This window comes from Lipophrys pholis (genome assembly GCF_963383615.2).
Source record: "Lipophrys pholis genome assembly, chromosome: 11".
NCBI classification, from domain to species: domain Eukaryota; kingdom Metazoa; phylum Chordata; class Actinopteri; order Blenniiformes; family Blenniidae; genus Lipophrys; species Lipophrys pholis.
The window spans coordinates 24,090,294-24,117,609 of NC_137631.1; the positions used below are offsets into that span (position 1 = coordinate 24,090,294).

The 27,316-nt window shown below is 41.2% G+C and overlaps 1 protein-coding gene across 2 annotated transcripts in view; it reads right to left on the reverse strand.

Moving 5' to 3' along the window:
- Nucleotides 1-27,316, reverse strand: part of LOC308116589 (guanine nucleotide-binding protein G(o) subunit alpha) — a 104,943-nt gene that overhangs the window by 54,004 nt on the left and 23,623 nt on the right. For both annotated transcript variants that reach the window (XM_080474847.1, XM_080474848.1), the window contains exon 3: nt 21,608-21,749. In XM_080474847.1, the coding sequence (XP_080330973.1) occupies nt 21,608-21,749 (142 nt within the window). The remainder of the gene's footprint in view (nt 1-21,607; nt 21,750-27,316) is intronic.

Below are 27,316 nucleotides of genomic sequence, written 5' to 3' on the forward strand. Positions count from 1 at the left end.
TAACTCCCACTGATTGCAAACGCCTGACCACATCGGATCGGTGTTTTGATCGGAGAATGACGGGCCTTAATGAGCAGGCTGACATGGACGAATTGGTTGGAAGGCAACATAAAATATGAGCAAACGATCAGACTGAAGCAAGAAGAGACTGAAAGATGTTCGGACAATCAGTCAAAGTGGACAGATGAGATTTAAAAAATTAATTTTTTAAAATACATTTCATTTGTAAAGTTGGGAATGAATATTGTGCCTCCACTTCCTTTCTACACACAGGGGACACCCCATTTAAGACTAAATTATTGATGAACAGACAGATGCAGCTTTTTATGGCGTTAATAATTGAAGGTGGGATGAAGAGGGGAGGCTAGAGTGGGAGATAAAGACATGACGGAAGTAGAGATTTTCTCTTTTTTTCAACCTCATTTACTGTAAACCAACTCAAAATGGAGGACTTTCCTCTTCACCCTGCTAAGTCTGTACATCAACTTTTCTTCCATCCGTTCCCCCCTTGACCTTCCTCTCTGTTTCTTTGTATTTTTCCAGCTCTGCACTGGTCATCCTCACGCCCCCCCTTCCCCTTCTCCCACCTTCCTCAGGTGTCCCTGTTACCATGGCAACAGCAGCCATCAGAATTAATCACCCCTCACCTTGAGCGCTTGGCTCTGTTGCAGCTACACTGAAGACAGACAATGCATGCAGACACGGTCAGGCTGACACGACACCGTCCGCATCCCCCGAACCAACGTCGTGCAGACGCTTGTTCGGCTCACGGTCCGACCCGCATGCACGTGACGTACGTACAATACATGGACACAATGAATATGCAGTGCCGCTATCGGTTCTGTGAATGCATGCACAAAAGCCGACTCCTGATTCTGAGCAATGAATGAGTGGAGAGATTATTATTATTATTATTACTATTATTTAAAAATATAACCCAACCTTATTTTTCCCAATAAGATTAATTTTCAAGTTTGAGTCTAAAGATTGTGTTATTTTTTTAAAGCGATGCACCAAGAACCAATGGTCAAACGCGAAAGACAATGAATGTAAACAAACACTTTGACTATACTGTTGGCATAATCTATACTGAAACTTGGTATAACAATTGATTGAAATGAGTACAAATTATATGACGGAAAACCTCGCAGTGTAAAGGCCAAACTTTTGTGAAACGAACATGCAAAAGCGTGCCGTTTTCGCTTGAGACGTTGTCGTGTAAACGAGATCTCAGGCCGATGCTGATCATATATAAGTCCACAGTAATCAGTGACGATCAGGAGGCGGAATTTCTCGCATCAATCTCTTGCTCTCCAGCTGATATACATTTTCTTGTGATATCAGATAAAACCCATCATGGTGACGGGAACATTGCATCCGAGAGTTTAATGTCACACACCCGGAGTGTGCAGATGTGACGTGTTCTCCCAGCAAAATAAGAAGGGATCCAGGATAAGTAAGGGATCCAGAAGTCCTGACGTCTCAGCGTGTTCCTGTAATACCTTGTGATACGAGTTGGGTAACGCAGCCCTCAAAAGGTGGACAGAAATACAGCCGTATTGACCAGGGACAGGAAGAACGAAGGGCAGGGAGGGAGGGGAGGAAACAAAGAGAGAAAGAGGAGAAAGCGAGAGAGAGGGACTCATGCTGATGGTATCTGCTAACCTTCAATTAGCAGCAGTAGTCAGCAGGGCATTGATTTGCCTCCAAATGCCAGAGTGGTGTGCAAACACACACACACACACACACACACACACACACACACACACACACACACACACACACACACACACACACACACACACACACACACACACACACACACACACACACACACACACACACACACACACACACACACACACACACAGGTACAAATTAATGCCACAAACCAAATGATCAAATGTTCATTGAGACAATGAGTGAAATGAGGATCAAAAGCAACACTCGCCGGCATCACGCTGGTGGGATTGCATTTTCTTGTAAAGATGCATCCCATCGATGTTGAAAAAGTTATAAAAACTCCAATTCAAAAAGGGGCTTTGCAGAAAATAAGGAAAGACACAAGTGATCTAACTGGAAATAACCATTTGAATAGATTTTACTTGACACTAACTAAAGATAATGACATTTATAGTCTTAGATCTTTCGAATTACATTCCAGCTCAGCTTTAATCAAGATGATGGAGACGTCATTTTAATTTGTAAAGACGGGTAACACACAAATCTGAGCAGATCTGTTTGAGATGGGAAAATCAAACCAAATCAAACGAGAGAGGCAATCGTCTGTCTTTACCCAAATGAAAACGTAATTATCCCTTGATTGCACAAAAACACCTTTCCTTTTTCTTCCTGTGACATCAAAACTAAACAACTGAATGAAAGTGGTGCTGGACGATTGGACAGGGATACATTTTGCAGGGTTTCTCGAGACATGGACGACTAATTTCACATTTCTTTTACAGGAATATCAGGCACACCATTGTCTTTTTTTCCGTTGACATTGCATTTGATGATATGCACTGTGCACTTTCAGACAGATGGTCAAATGCATTAAGAAAAAAATCATGAGGCAACATTTTGCAAATGATATATTATGTTGTAGGCACTTTTACAGAATTTGGGGATTTTATTCCTGTTTTAAGGACATTTTAAATGTAAAAGACAAACGTTTTTAAAAAAAAAATCATTAAACACAACAACATTTATAATATTCTAGCAGAGTTGTGTCAACTCCTTTTAGTTTAAGGTCCACAAACAGCCCAATATAATCTTGCATTAAGGTGTGAAATATAATGAAATGGTCCCTTATTTGTGAGGATTTGTCACAACTAAAACTACAACAAAGGACGAGTCGTTCTTTTGGGATTTCTTAGATTTCCATAAAAAGCTGAATGTTTCTGTTCAGACTTCTCAAAACAGATAATTCCTGCAGCCTTCAGCGTGTGTGTTTGTATCTCCAGGCCACATGTTCTACAAATATCATTTAATTGGTTTTGCAGATTATGACACGAGTAGTAATTTTAAACAACTTTTGAATTCATTGATTTTTTATTTCCAAGTAATTAAGACATGGTTATCTTAACCACTCATCTGGCCTTTTTTATTATTATTATTTGCAAACCACTTCCTGAATCAGCAAAAGCTGAAGTAAATTTCCACTGAATTTGTGAAAGTGCCACATGCTGTGTGCACTAGTACTGTTTGTTCTCGGCCATCTTCGCTCCTTTTTTTTTTTTCCTTCTTCTTCTTCTTCTTCGTATCATTGTTTATTTCAGCCGTCCTCCGTCTTTTGCTCCACTTTCCTGACTGCTATTCTTTGTAGCTCTTCCATCTGTCCGGCTTTCACAATGCGTCCTTTGACAAACACAATTCACAGCATGTCGACTCCGTTTGTGTGTGTGAGTGAGAGGTAAACTGTGTGTGGATGTGAGCCTGTAGAAGTACATCAACATTGCATGTCAGATATGTTCCTGTCCTCGAGTGTGTTGACTGTGTCATCTCTCAGTGTGCGTGTGTGTGTGTGTGTGTGTGTGTGTGTGTGTGCGTGCGTGCGTGCGTGCGTGCGTGCGTGCGTGCGTGCGTGCGTGCGTGTGTGTGTGTGTGTGTGCGTGTGGCCATAGATCAGTGTGGACAGTACATAGCTGCAAAACAACTGAGTCAGAGTTTTATTACCTGGTACAAGAAACAGTGGCAAGGTCAAGCATTCATATATTATGCTGGCTCACACACACACACACACACACACACACACACACACACACACACACACACACACACACACACACACACACACACACACACACACACACACACACACACACACACACACACACACATTATTGTGGCAATGTAATCATTACTCGTACCTGACAATGATTCACTGGAGCGCAAAGCTGATTTTAAAGCAGATTTAAAAAAAAAAAAACTACTGACAAGACAAGCTGAACCATCCAAGCGGAGCAGATTCAGAGGGGTGATGCGCATCACGCAGCAGTACAGAGATATAGCTGATAAGCTAAAAAAAATAATAATATGGAAAGATGAGGGAGGATTTCATCCACAGGTGCTGCTTTTGCACCGTTGAGTCATTTTCATTCATATCAAGAAGAGCTGCAGCTCTGGATATTCACTTCTGATATCAGCTCCTTGAATCACCAGCATTACACAGCAGATGGACGAGCAAGTGTGTGCGTGTGCGTGTGCTTTCAATTTTTGTTGTAAATAGGCTTTAATCCAGACAGCAAAGTGTGAGTCCTGCCAAAACATTAGAAGGTGTTTGAATTGTAAAGCGTCCTGCTGCTTTCACTCTCTGCATGACTTCCATTTATATATTTTTGGTTTTTTTTAAATGTCATCACTGCAGTTTGAAAATTTTCAGCAAAAACCAGAGAAGCAGGAGGGAGGATGCCGGAGGAAGAATATGCAAACTTCACATGGAAAGACTCGGACAACATATTTAACAAAGAGTTGGTTTCTGATACAAGTTTCCTGAAATATAATCTATCAATCACAATAAATACTCTATTCCAGACTTCTGCAGCTTTGACGTGTCTTAATAAGAAGTATATGTACCTAATGGCCTTAATAAGCAGTAATTATCCTCTCATACTGAAATAGATTTGAATAAGTATGTTAAATTATGTACTGGTCCGAATAGGAGAGAACCTAGACTATCAAACAAGTTTTCATAAACATGATCAGCATGGATCCAGAGTCTTCCTCTTGTTTCTGAGGCGCCTCATGCAGAGGTTAATTTCTATTATTAAATCCTGTATGTTTCAAATCAGGAACATTCAGAGTAGTGTCGAACATGAATCTGCAATATTTTAAGTATAAACACCAAAACCCCGGTAACGCTTCCATGTCTTTCTTCCATTGCCAAAGCAAGTCTGTTTGGGCTCTTCAAACTAGTATATAACTTAACTTTTTGACTCAAATTCCATTTCTTCGCTGCATAAGAAGACTAGGATACACCACTCCTTGGTTTTACACATAAACTCTTTGGTTAGGAGGAGAGATAAAATAATTCTTCCCCTCATAGTGATTGAAGCTACTTCACCAGACAATCAAATAAATGTCTGAAAGTCAAAGCTATCCATGCAAACTCTTCAAATATGCACTTGACTGTGGTTTTGCACTTTAATTTGTTTGCATTACGTTGCCAAGTGAATTACGGATCTGTCACTCCCCCATATAGAAAACATTCTTTCTTCGGCTGTCATCACAAATGACACCCTGTGAATCTTCCGTTCTCTTACATCTTACATCAAACTGCAGGAAATGTAAATATTACAACACATTTATCAGATTTCAACGGCCAAAGGAAATCAAGTGCTGATTAATTATTGTCATTTTTATCTGTCACAGTAGAATCTCTCTTGATAAGTGCTGGTTCAGTCAGTAAATGGACATTTTCTGCATCATGAATAATAGTCAACCACAAAACAACAACAATGGGTGAGAAATCGAATCGCTGCAACCTTTCAGACCTCCACGTCCTATAAAGAGACACATAAGCGCTCATATATGCATAAAATGCCACAGAGGAACCCACAACCGCTGCAGAGGCCGTCATCAAATATGGATTCAAATGTCCTTCATAATTTACATCTACAAGGCAAAGTAGAGACACACACACACACACACACACACACACACACACACACACACACACACACACACACACACACACACACACACACACACACACACACACACACACACACACACACACACACACACACACACACACACACACACACACACTGATGCTGCCCTCACTCAATGTACTGTGTAGTGTTCATGTACGAACTGTATGTACGAAGCCAAACTGCCAAACTAGGACACATCATGATGCAAGTGAAAGAAAAGGCAAATTCTTCAAATTCAGTGCAGCTGCTTCTTTGTTTGTGATCACAGGCGTGCTTTGTCGGGGAGGTGGAGGTTTAAAGATTTGGCATTAGCAAGGGTGACGGTTGCCTAATGCTGAGAGTTGAGCAATAACTGCAATCCGTCTTAATGTTTGCAGCGTATTCGCTGGCACGTAATCATGATGGATAGTTTGATACGTGCAGCAGCAGTACAGACTCGGTGTGCATGTACACAGCTCAAGATAAATGGGAGGAGGAAAAGCAAGGCAGGGAAAGCTAAACAACCATTTTATTATCAGTGACGACTCCATCAAAACTGTTATTTTCAGTGTAAGTATTTTGAAAGTGAAAAAGGGAAACTATTGGAGCATTTTGGGTGTCGGTTTACGGGACAACGGTGCTTGGAGCCACTGAAAACGCAGCTTTTTGAAAACGCTCCATCTCCGTTTGAAGCGCAAAAAGGAAAAGGAAAACACAACTTTTCTAATACTCCTTCTGCGCATCACAGCTGTAGTAAATAGTTCCTCTCCACATGTGGGAGTAGAAGGACAATAACAACAATGCTTGCCTCCAGCGTGTCATGCCTCCGTCCTTATTCTCCTTCACTTTGTAGATTTTAGAGTTGAGAGCCCCTGGAATAGCGATCTGTCCATACGAATGTCTGTGTACTCGCCGTTGTTAATGTTTATAGTGTATTGTTCTCTGCGTGCATGTATGTGTGTGGTTTCATTACAAAACAATAAGCAGCACCAACTTGTGGCCTGGAATGGTAAAGGCATCTTTTTCAGCCTTTCGGCCGTTTCCGTGTGACTTACATCGTTTTCAAAACGTTGTTGATGAGATAACAAAAATACAAAAACGATGTCGAGCAAACGAGGCCTAAAACTCTAAATTGACGTAATATGTTGATTTTTAGAACAGAAAGTCAATGTTGCAATAGTTGTTTTTTTAAATATTAAGTTTTTAAATGTAGATTGCAAGAGTAAACATTTACAGGAAACCATATATATTGCGTAGTTATAAGTGATCTAAATTGCAGACCACAAAGAGAAATGGATTACATTTGTTCAAGCCTTTTATATCGGGGTTTTACCAAACCTTGCTCTGCTCGTTTGCTATAAAGTGAGGCAGGGAATTGCAACTGTGAGGGCCACGTGAACATAATTCTCTCCACAGAAAATGGAATCATAGACGATTCCTCAATAAATGTTAATTAAAGCCACCAATTTAACATAAAAAGACAACTGAATAGATGTAAATTAAGCTTATTCAATCAAGATGCAGGTATTGGATGATTTATCCCTGAAAAAATAACGTACTTTATTTTTTTTTTGTTCCTTGCATGATCCTTTTTTGAGATTACCAAAGCAGCTGGAAGTCACATGTGACCCATGGACCCTCAGTTGATCATGTCGAGAGTAAAGTGTTCCTACACCTTTTTAAAATGTAAAAAGAAGTAAAGAATATGAGCAATGCATTATATGAACCCTGTGATGACCCCCTTTTTTCCCCGCAATGCATAATGTCTATATCAGATCGTATCTCTTTAATTGTTTCACCAATAATGGACAGATAATTAACATCAGATCGGATCGTCACATTCACCATATTAATCACATATATCATATTATTACTTACTACGCTGACCCTTCCAGGAGCCCATATCCTGGAGCTGTGATAATGTAGTTTTCTTTACCATGTGCTGCCACATAACTTTAATCATATCGGTGCCTATTACAGGGCAGATATGATTAGAACCGCACATAAAGTCCAATTTATGGATGAGCTAACTCGCCATGTGTATATCTATGTGGCAATGAGGGTAACGCTGTACTTGTAGGATATATCAATGTTAAAACCTTTAAAATGAACTGGCCAGCTCACATGTCAACGCAGGAGATTCGCACACGAGAGGTTGCACATGACAAACATGATGCATTCATCTTATAGGCAGGTGTGTATTTTTAGCGTGGCCTAATTAGCTGCACCAGCAGCTGGTTGACAGATTGAAAGAGCCACAACAGAACGTCAGGACACAAAAGTCTAAAGTAGAAGCGGCACAAGCAACGCGCTGCATTAGATGGGGGATCTTTAGTTGTAGCTGTTGAGGAGACACATTCGAAAAACACCCAGCTGGTATACAAACAACTGACAGTTAAAGTCTCTGCAACTGATGCAACAAAAACATTATCACGGGCCGACATTTTATTTTATCTGCATGATATCAATTAACCTGAATTCTATGCATTCAAATGCAATTTATAATTTATCAGCTCCAGTTTTACAGTGTTTATGGAAAAATATCCATCCCCTCTGATGAATGTCATAAGAACATATATTAACTGCAGTTTGTTGGATTTGTTCCTTCGTCTTCTGTTATAAGATCTCACAGTATTACCACAAACATTGAGTTATATCCAATTGTATATCATACCAGGAATTAAAAAAAAAAAAAAGAAATATGAAACTCTTTCACAGAAGATACAATAACCTCATCAGATTGTAATGTTTCATCTTATCTAATATTTTAAAGACCAGAAAATAATAAAACAAGTAAGAAAGTAGTAAAACACTTGTATATTACTGTATAACATTTCTGCTCAACATGACCTGAAGCAACTAGAGTTATTACTAGAAGACTACCTTGATATTAGCTGTGAAACTGAATCGCAGTCAGTTTACAAATTTCTTTCCCTCTGGGTCTCTCTGCAACCATCCCACTGCTGCACACTTGTGTGTGTGTGTGTGTGTGTGTGTGTGTGTGTGTGTGTGTGTGTGTGTGTGTGTGTGTGCGTGTTTGCAAACAATATTTCCTGTATACTGGGTAGCAGCACAGCGGTACACTGGATCTGTGGTCTAAACTGACGCAGCAATTGATGACATTTGGCTGTTTTGCAGAGGATGGGGAATGTGATAACTAACACACACACACACGCACGCACGCACGCACGCACGCACGCACGCACGCACGCACGCACGCACGCACGCACACACACACACACACACACACACACACACACACACACACACACACACACACACACACACACACACACACACACACACACACACACACACACACACACACACAAAAAGGTGAAATGGCATAGTGGTGTGTCAATGTGCTAACCCCCCCAAGGACCATCTCCCATACACGCTCCCTCTCTCTCCTCTTTCTCCATGCCCTTTTTCTCTCCTCCATCTCTCTATTCATCATGCTTTACACCTCAGGGAGAATTATTCATGTTTATTTCTCCCTTGTTCCTCCTCTCCCTCGCTTTTTCGCTGGGGAAAAGTGGTCCGTGTTCCCTCTCCCAGCACCTGAGAACCTAATCCCTAAGGTCATTTGCACACATACCCCTTGAGAAAACGTCACTACTGGACACTCACACACACACAGATGCACACAAGTCTTTATAAGTGAATGCACACAAGCCTATCAGAGCAGTTCAGTGGTATAAAATCATTTTTCTTTTTTTTTTAACTGGGACAAAAACCTCGATGAAATCTTTCGTTGAATCCTGTTACAACTGGGATCTAGAGAGCGGGAGAGTCAAATCTTAATCTCTTCCTGCAGAGCTTAATGAGGCCACATCGGTGGGATTCAGGTGTGTTAGGACAGGGACTCACCTTGAGGTCCACCTCGCACCGGCACTTGACACTACAGATTTGAGAACAGGAAAATAATTCAAACTTTACAGAGATAAAGATTTAAGTTTGTGTAGCCGTGAAATGAAGCATTCTCCCAAGATAGTTAACTGCCAACCTCCATTCTTGGGATTGGGGTAGAGGTAGAAACGTCCTGCTGAAGATCAGTAAACTCTCTCAACCTGTTATCCATTCATTCACAAAATCTTTCCATCAATAAGCCCATATCCCATTTTTTTCTGGGTTAATGTTACAGCAGGATGGAGTATATCCTGGCCAACCAAATGGCAGCTTTTACCCGGGGCAGGTTGTCAATCCATCACAGGCCTAACACATCGGGTTCTCCTTTCATGTGCATCGTGACAAATTTCACAAGTGTGTGCAGTAACCTGAAGGCCGTCACACAGAACTGTTTGTACTTCATACAAATCAATATATAGTTTGAAAGCGCTTCGCCCTCTTCCAACCAGGATGCCTGATTTTATGATGAATTTATGGTTGTAGAATTGGAAAAAAAAAGTGTAATGAATGAATCTGTCCTTTCCTTTGTTTTTCGTGGGTAACGTCAACTTGCCATATTTGTCAGTTCTTCACGCTGGTAAATCAACTATAATACCAAGAATGTGAGTCCAAGACTTCATTTCTCTCATTCTTGGCAGTTCAAGGACATAGATATAAATTATCTTTGAGGTTTTGTTCGGAGAGGTCTGCGTGCCAAATCCTAGCAGCAGCAAATATTTACTCATGCAGTTCTTAAAAGTTATGATCTGATAGATTTTGGAGGTTGTGATATTGACTCCTGCTCCCCTGATGATTTCTGACGTCTCAGGAACTCGTGTCTGTCATGCGATCTCGTGCGGAGGTCATTCAGGTTGATGCACTGCTTCTTGTTTACTTTGGGAAACAAAAGATTGAGAATGACACTGTGATATTTTTATTTTCTATTTTAAAGTGGCTAACATTCCCAGCCAGGTATTTCTCTGATGATACTTCATGATAGATAAAAAATCCAGTCTTGTGAAATGCTAAACTGTAGCTCCATTAACAGGGTCACTTTGTCAGCAATCTGATGAAATTCTTTCTGATAGAGAGATCAGATGGATGTGTTGGGTTTTATAATCCGATTCAATCAGCGGTTCAGTCCCGTGATGCTTTGCACTGTGACATCAGTTGGAAGCACACCAGTGTTGTGTTTCATTTGAAACTGTAACCCCATAGAAAGATTACCCTTGTTCAGAGAACGATCAGGAAGAGACCGTGAATCACTGTTTTTGCATTCCTCTGCGCACCGTAAACGAAGCGTCACATGGTGAAGTTAGTTCTCAGACGTGAGCACAAAGCTCTGAAACAATCTGATGTTCCTTATACAGTATATGAACTCTGACTGGATGGTCTACAGTGCCACGTCCGATCCGACTGTCATTCCAGCTTGTTTGGGTTTATCTAATCAGAGTCGTTTCCATGGCACGATTTCAAACTGATGGAGCAACAACTACTGTTTAAATTTCGCACGTCGTTTTCGAAACATGTTATCTATGCCAAATGTTGAAAAAAGAAAAATAATTCATCTAAAATCCTGATTTACTCAAGATCAACACAGGGATCCCAAAGTATTAGACATAATCAGTTTGATGAACCAAACTGGCATTGAAAAGATTAAAGCTCATGAGTCATACTTTTAATCTGGGCTCTTGTGGCCAAAAACTTCAGATTTCTCTTCAGTCACTAAGACGTCCACTAACTAACAACCAGTGCGATTAGTCCATGAAGTCTACGTGGGTTAGATTTTCTGAAGTAAGCTTTTTTTCCCCCTCTCTTCCTCTAAAGCCTCTGCTTAGTGAACCAGTCCGGGTAATTGGTGGACTGAGTAACTGGGGGCGACAGGAGCAAGGCATCACGGTCTTGTTTTTTAGTGGCACAGTGTTGTGGCTTGGCATGGCGAGACAGGTCCATGTGCCTGTCATATGATGCTGGCAGCAACAAGTCTGGCAAACGGGGTCTACGAGGTTAGTGAAAGAGAAGTTGTATGTATGTGTGGGTGGGTGATTTTAGTGTCTGCGATTTTGGGACGCTATGGGCGATTCATAGAGCTCCCGAATCGAGCCGAGTGTGGTTGTGTGTATGTGAGCCGACCCTCTTCAAGGCCCAACGCCGAGCCTCGCTGACGTTATACACTTTGACGTGCTGTGCGGGCTTTTACGATCTCGAAGGCACTTTTGGTTCACGGACGCACAAACACACAGGCAGGGTAAGCAAGAGGGCAATGAGATGAGTCGCTGTGGCTAAGTGAAGGCAAAAACACTTAGTGGGATGAAATCACATGGAGATGCAGATGCACACCCACTCGCAACCTTGTGCCTTTCCACAGAACTAATTCTGCCCTTTGCGGCTGATAATTACAAAACTAACAAGCATCATTCTGCATGAATCTTCTTGTTATCGCTCTGCGTGACACTGTCTCGTATATAATGAATGTTCTGTGACAGATTCAATGAGACAGTTTTTTTTTTTTTTTTGTCTGTACGATCCGTATAGATCGTGAAGCTGATTAGTTGTCTTAGCAAAAATATCCAATTTTACTCTTTCAGTTGATTCCGATTGATGCTTTTTGTGTCATTTCTGACTTATTTTAGATTTGAACTGCTGATTTGAACGACGAGACTAAGTGCCAACTCACCAGTTTACATAGCTCCATTTGTTAGTTTAGTTTTTTTGACGAAAGCAAAGCAGATTTATCTCCCATCAAGTCTTTTCTTTCCTTAGTTTTTCCATTTGCACAAGGTACTTTCCAAGTGCAGCTGAAGTGTGCTCATACGGTCCCTGATTGCATCCTGCGGACACATCACAGAGCCCACACCACAAAATGACGCCATACTTTTCAGCAAGAGGTCTGTGTTTATTTGGCCAATGAAGACTACAGCTCAACTCTGTGCAGGTTGGTCACTTTTATTTATTCCTTTTGGGATGGGGGGGAGGGGGCGCGGTTGCTGGTGTTTTACATAAGAAACACACAAGCAGTGGGCTCTACAAATGGAGAATAGTGATTATATCCAAAATGGCTCGCTGGTTTAAGAAAGCCCAAGCCCAAGGTCAAAATAGAGTCTTTGTATTATTGTGTTAGGAAGCAGGCTATTTCTGCTGCGAAGGTTAGTGAAACTTTCAGCATAGAAATCTGTTTTAGTGCTTATTTTATGGGAAAGAACTTTTACATTTACTGCAGCTTGTGGGAGATCAAAATTATCCTGAGACATGAAACACATTTTGATATCAGGTCGGTCAACAAGGAGTTTTGGTGCTGCTCTCCATTCAAGGCAGTTAACCTTGAATGGAGAGCAAAGAACCAAAGAACCTGTTGGTATGCTTTCTGGTTTATGATAGGAAACTTACTTAAGAAGACGAACAATATTGGAAATGGACGACTGGTGTTAAAAAAAACCCAAAAAAGTGGTTTAAAATAATTTCTAAATGTATCTTTGGTACAGTAGTGGAGCTCAAATTTGCTGTAACTACACAAAAGACACTGAAAGGAATAGAATCACATGTATTTTTGTTTAATTATTATAATATAAATGATAATCAGCATAAGAGAGGATTTCACCAGAGACATTGCTTTTCCTGTTGATTTGAAAATTGAGAGAAAAATATTTTCCATTCCATTCAACTGTTGAGACAAATGACACAAAACATGGTTTGAAGGAAAGAATGAGTGGACTATAAATGACTCATTTCAAAAAAATCTATGCAATAAGTGCAGATATATTTCAGTCTGGATAAAAGTGATATCCACAGTCATGAAGCTCAAACAGCTGGGAAAAAAACAACTGCCGCCATTTGAAACAATTTTTATAAAAATGACATAGAAATATTCCACCAAGGGGAAAATCAGCAGATTAACTGGGGAAACAAAATGTGATTCCCAAATGAAGAAATCAATCAGATGCTCCTCGGGTGACGCTGTGACAATCACACTCTTGAGAAAACACACACTGCTGGTTTCCTCCTCAGTAAGTATCACCGAGATGTTACCGAGTCGGCCATCCATCCATTTTCTAAACCGCTTAGCCTGTTCAAGGTCGCGGGATGCTGGATCCCATCCCAGCATGCACTGGCTGGCTCTCGATCACAGGGGCTGGCACCGGCAGACGGACAGATTCATGCCCACATTCACACCGACTGACAGACAGACAGCTAAACCTGCATGCCTTTGGACTGTGGGAGAGCAGGGAGAACATGCCAGCTTGTACCCAGGAAAGGTTCCAGTCAGTCCTGGGACTCAAACCAAAGGGTGAAGTGAGCTGCGGCAAGCAGCGTGTAGGGAAGCCCCCAGTCTCTTCAGCTGACTCTCCACAAACATTCAAAGAAAATCTCTTATTCCAAAACCTGAAAAAGTGTGTAAACATGTGCTGCACAGCTACATAATCATCATGCAACGACATCTTCAGATTTCAACCTGGACCACTCATGGAAATGAAGATGCTGATAAAAAAACAAAAAAACGCACTCCCAAATCTCAGGTATGGGATCAAGATTCCTTCTGTTGCTAGGAAACGGTTCATTTCTTCACACTGACAATCTCAATTTAACGATGCACAAGCTCTGGTTTACTATATTTATCTCTCTGTCTTTCACTACACACACACACACACACACACACACACACACACACACACACACACACACACACACACACACACACACACACACACACACACACACACACACACACACACACACACTTCCAACATGCAAGTGTCTACACCCACACACAGTCACACACAGTCGTCCTAAAATCCACAGTGTGTGTTTGTGTTAATTAGCCAGCTGCAGTAACCACAGACCTCATCACCGGGGGCGGGATTAAAGATCGAGCATCTACTCTGACCAAGCCAGCCAATCAGGTGTCCATTTGGGATCTGAGCTTATTGATGAATTACATTTAAGATTGGCTCAATGAATGTAATAAAACGCAGGGATGCGGAGAGGAAACCCCACCAGTGAAAAGACTTAATGAGAGACAAGCAAGGAGAGGGAATTAAAAAATGTAAAAAAGATGACAGGAGATAAAAGGCAGTGGAAAATGAAAAGTGGATGGTGATTGTGGAGAAGAGAGAGGACAGAAGGTAGAATGAAGGTACTGTGAGGGGAGTGAGGAAGAGCGAGGACGGCCAAATGAGAAAGAGTGAAGGGGAGGAATGAAAAGACAGAGGATGTGAAGTGGGGTGAGACAAAGGGATGAGGCTGAAAATAACAAGGGGAGGAGGAGGTGAGGGAGGGAGGGAGGGAGGGAGGGAGAGGAAAAAAAAATATCAAAGGGAGCTCAGCACTGCAGGAAGGTGGCAGACTGACACACACTTCAAACACACTATTCAAAACACACACCCGAAAAAGCTTCAAACATCTGAACGCCAGTGTGTGTGAGCACGAGTGTGTAGTGGAGCTCCTGTCCATGATATGACCTTCTTAACTTGGCTGGGAGGGGATCTATCAAAGTATACTGATCTTTAACTTCGTGTGTGTGTGTGTGTGTGTGTGTGTGTGTGTGTGTGTGTGTGTGTGTGTGTGTGTGTGTGTGTGTGAGTGTGTGTGTGTGTGTGTGTGTGTGTGTGTGAGTGTGTGTGTGTGTGAGTACACACACACACTCACACACACACACACACACACACACACACACACACACACACACACACACACACACACACACACACACACACACACACACACACACACACACACACACACACACACACACACACACACACACCATTCCATCCTCAGAAACTCAACGCTTCCCCCTTTTTAAGGGTGTAAACGATGAGTCCTTTGCCGTATTATTAAGTGCTTCTCAAACTGTGGATCAATTAAGAAAATAAATGGGTCAGACACAATTTTGGGGTCAGTAGGCAGAAAACAGAGCAGAAAAATCAGGAGACGTGACTGGTAATGGAGCTATTTTTAAAACTGCGGAGCGACATTTGAATTCTTTTACTGTTTCTGTAAACAACCTCAGCTTCACTGAGCTGCTAACAGGCAGAAAAATACATCATATAAATACCAACAACATCTGTATTTTAAAAAGCATGGAACACAAGAACAGCTATAAAGTTTGACAGCAATGACTATTTTGAGGAAACATCAAATTAATCAATTTAGTGGTATTGTTTGTGTATTTCAAGCCTTTCACAGAAGGTGCGGGATGTGTGGCGCCTGTAGATCCTGATCGTCTCCATCAAACTGACGTTCACTCTACATTCAATAAGAACCTTTTTTTTTCTGATGAATAAGCACACTTTGCTGTGCTCTGGAGACTGCCAACAGGAGCAGTTCAATGTAAATCGACTTCAAACCTCCTAGCAATAGCCAGATGAGGTTTTGTCTAAACAGACATCATTTAACACAATATCGCCTGCATTTGCAGTTTCATCCTCTTGTTCTGTAAACTTACAGTTTTGGTCACTTTTATATTATTATTGCATAAAACCAGCTCAAACAGTGTAAGTACATGTAAAATAAAATATTTCTCCATATGCTGCTTTTGTACAGTTGAGTATCGTTTGTTAACAGGATGTACAATTTGGCTAGACGTGTGAAGTAAAGTCAAGCCAACTCTGCATCAGAGCTGCCATACTTCCCCCCGCAATAACGTACACTTGAATGCACTCGTGCAGGTTGTTTTATTCTTTAACGAGCAGTGGGAACATTATCATCAGAGGGGCGTTGCTCATAAACCCACATCATCTGCACACACACACACACACACACACACACACACACACACACACACACACACACACACACACACACACACACACACACACACACACACACACACACACACACACACACACACACACACACACACACACACACACACACACACACACGCAGACTAACCCATGAGACTAACTAGCTGGTTTCCACAACAACAAGCAGCAATCTGTCTGCAAGTGTCTATTCTTCCATCTCTTCATCTTTTTCCTCTATTCATTCCTTCCAAAAGTCCATCAAGTTCCTGAGTGTTTGTCTGACATCACACTGTGTGGATGCCCATGCATACATGTAAGTGCTGCAGCTGAAGAACAGCCACATCTTTAATATAATTTTTATCCTCGCACTTGTTTTTAATATGGCTGTTTTAGATGGAATGACAAAAAAAAAACAAAAAAACTGCAAAGACAAAGAAAGACGAGCGGCGTGGATCATCCCAGAGACGACGCTGCTTAGAGTGCAGATGCTTCGTCTTCTGTTGCAGGGAATGACAACATGAAATTTGCAAACAAAACGAAGAAAATTACTAATTTGGTCCTGTAACAAAATGTAAATGAGCATTTTGAACTCTGCGGGTGTGTGTGTGTGTGTGTGTGTGTGTGTGTGTGTGTGTGTGTGTGTGTGTGTGTGTGTGTGTGTGTGTGTGTGTGTGTGTGTGTGTGTGTGTGTGTGTGGCACTATTCTGCCTCTGACTTCATTTATTTGTAGAAGCAGGTCCTCACATTGTAAAAATAAGCTTGAGCATGCATGCGTGTACATAATGTACTGTCACCAGCCTTGTGTGGATGCATTGAAGCAATTAGTGTATAGAAAAAGGAGCCTAGGGCATATACGTACATCAGTAGGGCACACACAATGACACACACACACGCACACACACGCACGCACGCACGCATGCACGCACGCACGCACGCACGCACACACACGCACACACACACACACACACACACACACACACACGCACGCACACACACACAGGCCTTTGCTCAAGGCTAACTGTTAGCTTCCACTGGTGCTTTTCAAAGGAGTCGGTTCAAAAGAGTCACATGGCGGTCTGTAGGAGCAGCACAGAGGAGAGATGGACGCGGAAGAAAGACAAGCGCTGCCTTAATGAATAACCTGAGTATACAGTAGAGACTTGTGTACAGCACATATTGACACAGGACTGCATGCAAAGAGTCCTGGATAAATCCTCCAGTGTGACAAATGTATTCGCACAGTTGGATCTAACATTCATGCTGGCAGGTCAGTATGATTAACCTATATTTCATTTGTACAGTGTGGGACATATAATACAACAGATTTGCAGTTACAGTCCTTGATTTGAATTTTTAATTCCTCATTTGAAGATAAAGGGAGACTGAAGCAGGTTCTTTGTTCCAGTGGATTTTTTTCCATCTTCCATCGTGGCATGCCTCTGGTTCACTACTACTGATGTGCTAAAATGAGACAAATAATCATACTTCAGCTGAGAAGAAGCTAGTATCATCATCTTCTTTTTGCTGCCTTTCTTTCAAAAATTTGAAAACCTTTGTTTTGTAATGTATCGTAAACTTTGGTTCCGTATGATATTGATACAAAAAATAAATAAAATAAAATAATATAATCTTCAATGAGAGTTATAGTTTGGCTGGCACTGCTAACACTTGTTAACAAACTGCATTATTTGGCTTAACAGAATAATATTTCTGCTACCAACTTGTTTGACATTACTGGTTTAGGAGAAATAAGGATGAAATACTAAAAGAAACTAGACACATGCACACTCACTCACACGCACACACACATACAGGAATCTTGCTGATAATTAAAATCTAGACATTCTGCTCTGCACGAGCTAAAACCGCTGAGTTCCTGTGCTTTTAAAATTGCTGTTTGGGGTGAGCTTTAGTTGATAGTCAATTAGTAGTAATGAAAATAACTGGTTAATAAAAGCCCACACTGTGGACTTTTGTGTAGACGTGAGGGAAAAGTGCTTAAAGATTCGTACATCGGTGACAACACGTGGTCTATTTCAAGCCGGCTATCGCTGTGTGTGTGTGTGTGTGTGTGTGTGTGTGTGTGTGTGTGTGTGTGTGTGTGTGTGTGTGTGTCACACTGCCCTTGGACACAGGCCTGCGGAATGTGTTGAGAGCAAGGCAAAACACTGGGTTGCCACAGCAACTCGCGAAGGCCAGAGAAACAGATGGGTGGGTGGGTGGGTTATCAGAAGATGAGATGAGAGCAGGCACACAAGAAAAAAAAAAAAAAAAAAAAAGGTAGGATGATACCAGTTTCACGTGTTAGCTTCATTATGTTTTTACGCCAACAGCAAAAGAAATAAAGGCGGTAAACTCGTAAAAAAGATTTTGATTTTGAGACGTCTTACCCTCTCTGCTGGATATCTGGTATACTTTGAGGGGAAGTCAGACGTCTAGAACAGTATAAACACCAATGGTTCTGGACACTCCTTCTGTTTCTCGTCCGGTGTCACAATCTCTCCATTTTCTGTCGAATAATCGACTTTCCTTTCTTTTTCACCCCATATCTTGGTGGCCCTTTTATAAAATAGTGCCTTTAAAGGAAAACGCTTGCGCTTCGTCTTCAAATGAGCCAATGTTACTGACTTGAGTCCCTCAATCAAATATTACTGGAGGCTATGGATGAATCCATCTCTAGATCACCAGTGTATGACACGGGTTTACAAGCAATTTGGACAATTAATCCAACTACCAGCAATGTAGCAAGAGAAAACCAACGCACACACACAGGAAGAACATGCAAACTCCACAGAGAAACAGTCTGACCCAGAAGTAAACACAGGTTTTCTTGCTGTGAGGTGACATTTGTTATGACTGCTGCTCCAAAAGGTTGAAAACAAAGTTGTTGATTGATAACCGGGTTAGGTAAAATAAGATTAGTGCATTGTTTAAAACTTAAAACCATGAGGAAACATAAATGTCTTGCAAAACAAAGCAAGCTAAAATTTTATTATTAGAATTAAAATATTTCACTCATAATAAGTAAAGTTCATAGTTTTGAACTGGTTCAGGACTGGAAAGTCAGTTAACTAGGAGGTAAAACAGTATAATCAAAAGAACATACACACACACGCACAGGGATGTTTTTCCTAAGTGACTCCAGGACGACAATAATCCATCATGCCTCTGGTCGCTCTCTTCACCTCTCACCAGAAATGCAAAACCAAGACATATCAAACCTTCACCGGGCACACACACACACACACACACACACACACACACACACACACACACACACACACACACACACACACACACACACACACACACACACACACACGGATATCCTTTCCTAATCAATAGGTGTATTGTTATTTCAGCCCTCTACATCAAGCATCAATAGCGCCGTTGTGATTAAAAATATTCTGCGTCTTTGGATAAGGTTGAATCCAATGACATGTGGCCTTTAATGAGGTTGTTTGTGTGTCTGAAGTGGAGAGAAAAGAGACCAAATTTGGATATTTCATCTGCCAATATTCAAGCGTTTCACCCAAGACAACCCCATGATTGCTAGGAGGCACAGCAGTCGCCAGAAGAGCTCTGCTATTTAAGAGCAAACTTCATCGCCAACGACCAAACATGATCAAGAAGTGGAAAATAATAAATAATGGTGGCACTGGATTTAACCCCAAGAAAAAATACTTTAAAGTAGTTCGGTTCTAGCTTATTGGCTTCAAAATCACATGGTCCTCATGAGATCGATTAAAATGCAGATTGAGTCAAAGGGTAATGCAGCTGATGGCGGGACATTACATTTAATAGCGAGCTCATACATATATTTGTGACCACACCACCAGGCCTGTGATTGCATGTAGAGTTTGCGTGTGATTTCTACAAGTGTTCAAGTTTCCGACCACAATCCCAACACGTGGTTGATTGTGGCTCGATTCTCTAGCTGCTCTGCAACTGGCCTGATTTATCTAAATCTGGAACCTGAAAGAAAGAAACCAGCCAGGAGACAATGGTATAATGAAACCCTGTGTCGTTACAGGCCTCACATCTGTAATTAACCTTGTACCATTGCTCCGTATCCAGACAGAACCGCTGCTCTTCTGTGGATTAGAGTCATAATCCTCAATTAGCGCATCATATATTGAACTTGTATGCTTTAGGGTTTAGAGGATTTAGAGGCAGGACTAACTTAGATTGGCATGAAGGAATTTTGGCACAAGCATGGGGAGGATGAGTTGACATTTCCAATTGCTCTGGAAGGAGTGCTGGTGTAGACGTCTTTGAAATAAAAGATCGATAGTGCTGAAGAGCCGATGTTCAAAACATGCTGTACATGTGCTCATCTGCAAAGGTAAGAGGCACCTTAAAGCGATTGTCTCAACTGGACAAAGCATGTAACTAAGTCTAGCTGGCCTGATTCAGTTGCTTTGAGATGAATAAGAAAGTCAAAGTCAAATTTGCCGAACAACTTCATGAAAGTTGTATAAATCACAAAAACCCTGATTATATCATGTGAATTCTTGACTAAAGCATGTGAATGATAAGTTCGGCTCCAACAAAAGGCCTCTGGAGTTCATCAATATGCTGCTTGTTCTGCTGTGAATTGTAGTAAACAAGTAAACAATCACACACAGCTCCAGCCAGAACTAACCTGCAGAAGACGTGAAGCGTTGTGCTTTCTCGGACCCTTTGGAGTAATGCCTTGAGTGACCATTTTCCAGTTTTCCACAACAAAGACGTGTAAAAAAAACACTTTCAAACTTCTGTACATTGCATAATTATCACAGAATCCACCACATGCAGGAACATGTCAACGTGCATGTTAATTGCAGTCGTCTCCTGCATCGACCCCGACAGATTCAACACAATTATAGCGTGGCGATCAAAATATTATGACGTTCTTCTCAGCTCCTTGGAGGGAGGGATTGTTTCAAAGAGGTCAGAGCTCGGATATCAGCTGGAGCTGGCAGAGATCAATGTCATGCACAGGGATGCCTAATCACGACGGGTACAGGATCTGCTCGCTTCAAGCTTCCGTTGAAAGACAGTCCGTCCATGTAAGACACTCAGAGGCCTCTCACCAAGCCACACATTCATTTTTATGCTGCATTCAAGGCCGGAGGCTAATCGCGATTCCTACTGATGGACATTTTCAAGTAAAACCAAAACATTTTTCCATCCATCCCTTATTTTTTGAGACTACGTTTCAGCACAGTCATAAAAACGCAGGTTGAAAATTATCTCACAGTATTTGGAAAATGAGGTGTTGATGCGTGCGCGTTTGGGAGGCAAGTGTATTATGTCTTTGCCGTTTAGAAAGTTCGCATAAGCGCGAAGACGACTGCTGACCTTGCGTTCTTTGTCTCCGTAGTCCAGGCCCAGAGTGTCCATGGCGCGGACGATGGCAGCCAGAGATTGGATGGTGTTGCTGTAAACCACAGGCTTGTACTGCTTTACATCATCGCCTGAGAACCCGTCCTCGTGGATGATCCTGGACACACACAAATTAAAGAAAAACTAAACATCAGCGGATGGGTCGCCTATTTCGGGTCTCGTGTTAGAGCACAGGCACAGAAACAAGAACATTTAACACATTTTGTTTACACAATCACACATACTGAGAAGAGTTTGCATGAATGGAAAGGTTTACTGGTGTGATAAATTCCCTGAGTGACTTTTAGGATTGTTGAACATAAACCTTTATACAACTTGATGATACTTATATACACTACAATCCATTTTTCAAGCTTAAAAGTCACACTTATTTCACAATTCGGTGGTTGAAAACATACACATTAAATACAACAGCTCAAGTCTATTGGATTATATGCAATAAACTATGCAATAAAGCTGACATATGGATTGGATGACGTATGTAAGAAAGTAAGAAATGCTTGATTAAGAAAAGCAACTGCAGCTGGACGATGAGCAATGCTGTGAAACACTGATCAAATTAAAAATTTGTCATTTTTCACACTTCTATCTGATGAGATTGGGCCTTCACATTTAAATCGTGATCAAAGGAGTTGGTGTAACCCTGTTCACAATCCGATTGAAACATAAGGTAGTGGCAAAGCATAACTGGTCGGCGCAGAAGACAAACGCTGCTTTTAAACAAATTACTTCCTGACAACGCTGCCTTGGTGTACCGTTTTTACAAGAAACACAAAACCAAACACAACAAGCTCAATTAGTCTGGAACTAACAAATCAGTCTTCAGTGCGATCGGGTTGCCAGGAAAAGCTGGAAGCCATAAACAACGAATGTCACAGTGCAAAGTATTATGGGATTGATCCAGTCATTCGAGGTGATATTCTTGGTGGATACAAACCCGCCCATCAGTCTGATCACTTGTAGGGTTCATGTAAACAGCATCAGCTGATAAAGTTTCGTGTTTGAGTGGTTTGTTAAATAATAAACATTGTCATCATTTTCAGAAATTCCCCAGCCTGGGATACATTTTTTTTTCTAAAAGCACAACCACTCAATCATGTAATCTGTGACTGCCATTAGACTATATATAGCCTGCCCTCTATGGGTGCCACATGCAGCAGAGCTATTCCACAAGTAGCAGGTACGTGAGGGATAATGGTTTTATAAACCAAAACGAGGGAAGGCTGAGAGCAAGAGTGTTTACGGTGAGTTTCAAATTGAAAAGAGAAGCAAGAAAAGACAGATTGTTACAGAGGGAGTGAGGATAGAGATCGGCGGGAACATCACCAGTAGGCTAAGCTGACATTTAGGGACCCAGAGCTTGCAGAGGCCTATCCTGCTGTTCTAAATGCCACGGTGTCTTTCACCGCAGCCAACACAAGGACACAGAGACAGACTCAGGCAGCTAGACAGTCAGCCAGGCCGACAGACTGCACATGTGACAGATGACAACGGGATGGGCAGCTCGGAACAATAGACGGGACGCCAGGAAACAGCCGTCTGATACCAGCAGACAGATACGGGTTGGGGCAACATTGTGAGGCAATCCACTTGACAAGATGCCCACATGGAAATTAATCAAGGTGAATAAGCAAGCATTGAAACCACATTAAACGTGACGTGTTTGTGTCTCTCTTCATATCTCCTCGCTTAAATGCCTTTCTGTTGTGTGTAAGGAGGTAGAAAATACTGCTTTACATGCCGCTTACCTAAAGGTATAGCAGCAGCAGGATAAATTTAATTGAAATTTGACTTTCATATGTGAAACTACTTCTCAAATTTGATGATGCCTGATGATGACCGCACAACACCAAGCTGCAATTACTCCCATGATGCAGTGGAGCAGGAAAGTGACAAACTGTAGAAGCTGTCGATTAAAAGGATAAGAAGTCGGGCATTGTTTTGGGGCTGGATCCTCCATGTCTGTATCTTTATCTTTATAATGTCTTTGTGTAGTTCTGACAGAAGAGATTGGTGGACTTCAGTATGGTGTTGCTGTGTGAAATCGACCTCTCTAGTGTGTCTTCGAACCGCAGTCCTCATGGGACATCCGTCATCACTCACGATGACTGTTTCTTTCTGAGAATGGAGCAGTGTGAATAAGTATATATTGCTCCAAGTTAATGGTGTTCGTTCACTCATTTTTACAAGAAGACCTTAAAACACTGGAACTGCAAACATTTCGTTTTCATTACGAACTGCATTAACACAAGATGCACCAGGTAAATGCCTTTATTTGTCATCACGCGAAGGGAAGCTATAGCTGCTACTACAACATAGTGTAACATGCATTTTTCCAAAATGTCAAAACTGTGACGAACAGATTTACTTGGGTCCATACAGAAATGCCACTTTATGTCACTAGCTTCTTGTTTACTGGAGGAAACTTTGATGTCAACCCACAGGGAACATAAAAAAAAAAAAAACCTGAAAAAATAAAACTAATCAAGCAGACATTGTCGTCTCATTTGTCTTATCTTGGGAGCAAGTACCAACAAAACATTATTAAATTATCTAATAGGACATAATTTTGACAGTTTATGTGGTTTATCTTCATCTTACATGGAAAAGGAAACACAGAGTCACACAATGGGCTTCCATTGACTTCCTAAGTCTAAACTCAGTTTTAACTACGACTCGTGTAACACTCACCCCACTCTGACCACAAATTGTGTGCTTTTTCTAATGTTTGTCTCCAAAAGGACAAAAAAAAGAATCTCTTGTCCCCACAGCAGTAGTAAAAAAAACAAAAACACCACACTCATGCACACACTCTGTGCACATAGTAGTTAGCAAGCTTTGAGCTGCTATTTCTCTGACATATGGCAGGCTTGTGCAACTGTACATCTATATGTAAGTGTGTGTGTGTGTGTGTGTGTGTGTGTGTGTGTGTGTGTGTGTGTGTGTGTGTGTGTGTGTGTGTGTGTGTGTGTGTGTGTGTGTGTGTGTGTGTGTGTGTGTGTGTGTGTGCTGTGAAGGACAGTAGTGTGAGGTTTCAGATCAATCAAGCATCCCGCCAGTTCTACATAAATACACGGCGCCGCTATTTACGTCAATGACTTTCAAAGGCAGGGCCGACACACTGCATGAAGAACACAGAAATTAAATTATTAGTTTGTCTGTGATATATATCTAGCGAGCTCCGCATGCTCATCTACATATTGTGTATACGTGCACACTGCAGTTCTTCTCGCTCTCCGGCTTTGCGTGCCTGCTGAGTGGATTTTGGGGCTGCACTCTCCTCTCTTACTGCCTCTTAATGACGTGCCAACCACACACTTTTTACTGAAATACTCCCTTCCATCTTTGCTTGCAGCAGAGAGGTGACGCAAGGACAAACTCTTAATTGGATGCTGCAGTCTCTGCGGAAACACTGTGTTGAGCCGAAGATGCCAGGAGAGAGGGTGATGTGTGCTGCAGAGTAACATGAAACACCAATCAGCAGGGAAGGGCTGCGGTGGCTAAGAATGGCTCAAAATCAATATTGATAATCAGAGTCACATGTCAACTGAGTTGTTTTATTACGAGTTTGAGGGTCGTGTTATTAACCAAGTATTCAATAAACTAAATTTCTAAACTTTTATTTATGGTTAGATTGTGTTGGTTTAAACTGAAATATTTAGCAAGCAAAGTGTTGTAGACTTTTTGCTCATTTTCACCGGTATTCTCAGTCTATATGCCAAAAATATGTCAATTATACTCCCTACATTCTTCAAACTGGCTCGTTACTATGTTCAACCGATATGAATATTCACAATGAAAAGATCAAATTCAAGACTGATGAAGTTACAGTAACCACAGTTAAATGTCAGGACTTCCTGTTTCTATTTTTAAAGTAAAATACTTGAACTATCAAGGTTTTAAAAGGAATTGATGAGTTTCATTCAAAAACAACTTCAAAGCTCAAAAAGATTCAGAAAGAAAAAAATTATCTGTGTCACAGTTGAAGATGTTCAAGATGCCTTATAAGAGGACATTGTGTATCAATGAAGTGAACAATTTTAAGTTTTCTTCACATATATCTGTGCTTGTACTTAAGTAAAGTACTGAGTTCTTTTGCCACCACTGCTTCTGTTACAGAAACCGAGGTAAACCTGTTGATTCTTTGTGTTTCTGAGTCTTTGGATGTGGTATTCAGTGTGTCAGGAGGGCTCTAACAGCCTTGCAAGTCCCAGAAAAGAACCGACTGTGGTGCAGCACAAGCTCCTGAGCCGTTTCTTTCTTCTTTCTTTTTAACCGTTTCAAGTTAATGGGACACAGACAGGAAATCCAAAATCTAAATACTTTCTTTTAAAAGGAGAAAGACAAGATCACCATCACTTGATGCTGGAAGATTCATCATGGTGTAATAATTTTTGGAATTATGATCAGAAAGGATAGTTACACTTCAATAAATATATAAATCAATTGAATGGAGAGGACATCACCTAAACATTATAACCTGAACTGAAAACTAAAAAGTCAGATTCTTTTTTTTAAATGCATTTCATGCTTTTCTGGTCTCAATCCACCTCATCCATTGACTGAGTTTTGTTTCACTTGTTGGTTAAAAGATTGTTTTGATGCATTACAGGAGTCAATCAAAGCTGTGAAACCGTTTTCACCACTTTATTTTTTAGGCAACAGTTTATTAAAGTTAGTATTAGAAATGTAGGATTGAGTTTTTTGCTGAATAATCATGACGTGTGATAACAAATGCACAGGAAATGCTAGTAAGTTGAGAAAATGTGGTCTCTATAGTACAATACAGCCTTTAAAGCCAAAAAAGGCAAAGTTGAGCCACATGATGCTATTGAGCCATTTGAAAACTGTGTATTTTATATAATGCAAAACATGATGACCTGTTGAGTACAATGACGACAGTTTTTCCACAATTTTAAAGTAAAGCTGGAAACCTAGGTGGGTAAATCTCTCCACAGCTGCAGAGAGGGTTTTTTTTTTGTTTGTTTGTTTTTTTTTTTACTTTGCCATGTGATCTGCAATCAGCACAAGCAGAAATTAGTGTGGGTGGAAGGGCTGATGGGAGACTACAGCAGAGTCGTTACACTGTAAGCTCCTGAAAGTTGATTCTATTATCTTCATTAAGAGAGAGAGAGAGAGAGAGAGAGAGAGAGAGAGAGAGAGGACAAACAAGACGTTGCAACAAGAAAAAGATGTAAACTTAGTACAGTGAGTGTTACTGGAGGTCTCGCCGACTTGTTTTCGTGTGCGTGAAGCTGGCCTGCTGACGTGGGCTTTCATGCATGAGGACCTTTTCTCATTAGCCACTCTCCGAGCCCTTCTGTCAGCACAGAGAGAGCCCGCCGTGTGTGTCTGCGCACGTGATGCCGGTGTGTATGTGTGCAATTTCACGTAGCTTTGGCACAATCTGCACGCTGACCTGAAACGTAGTTTAGTTTCACACCGAGTCAGACAGATGGAAAGAGCGACAGACATATGGGCAATTTAACCACGGCGCCATCGCATGATATCCTTATGCGGCCGCCATTTTCAAAAGCCAATTCAGCAGGTGGTCAGCGTCGTGACGTCTGCCAGTAAGCAATCAATTATCAATTTAAAGAGGCGTTTCAGTTGTTTAACTCTGATGCCATTTGTAATTTTATATTTATTTTTGTTCTGATTTGA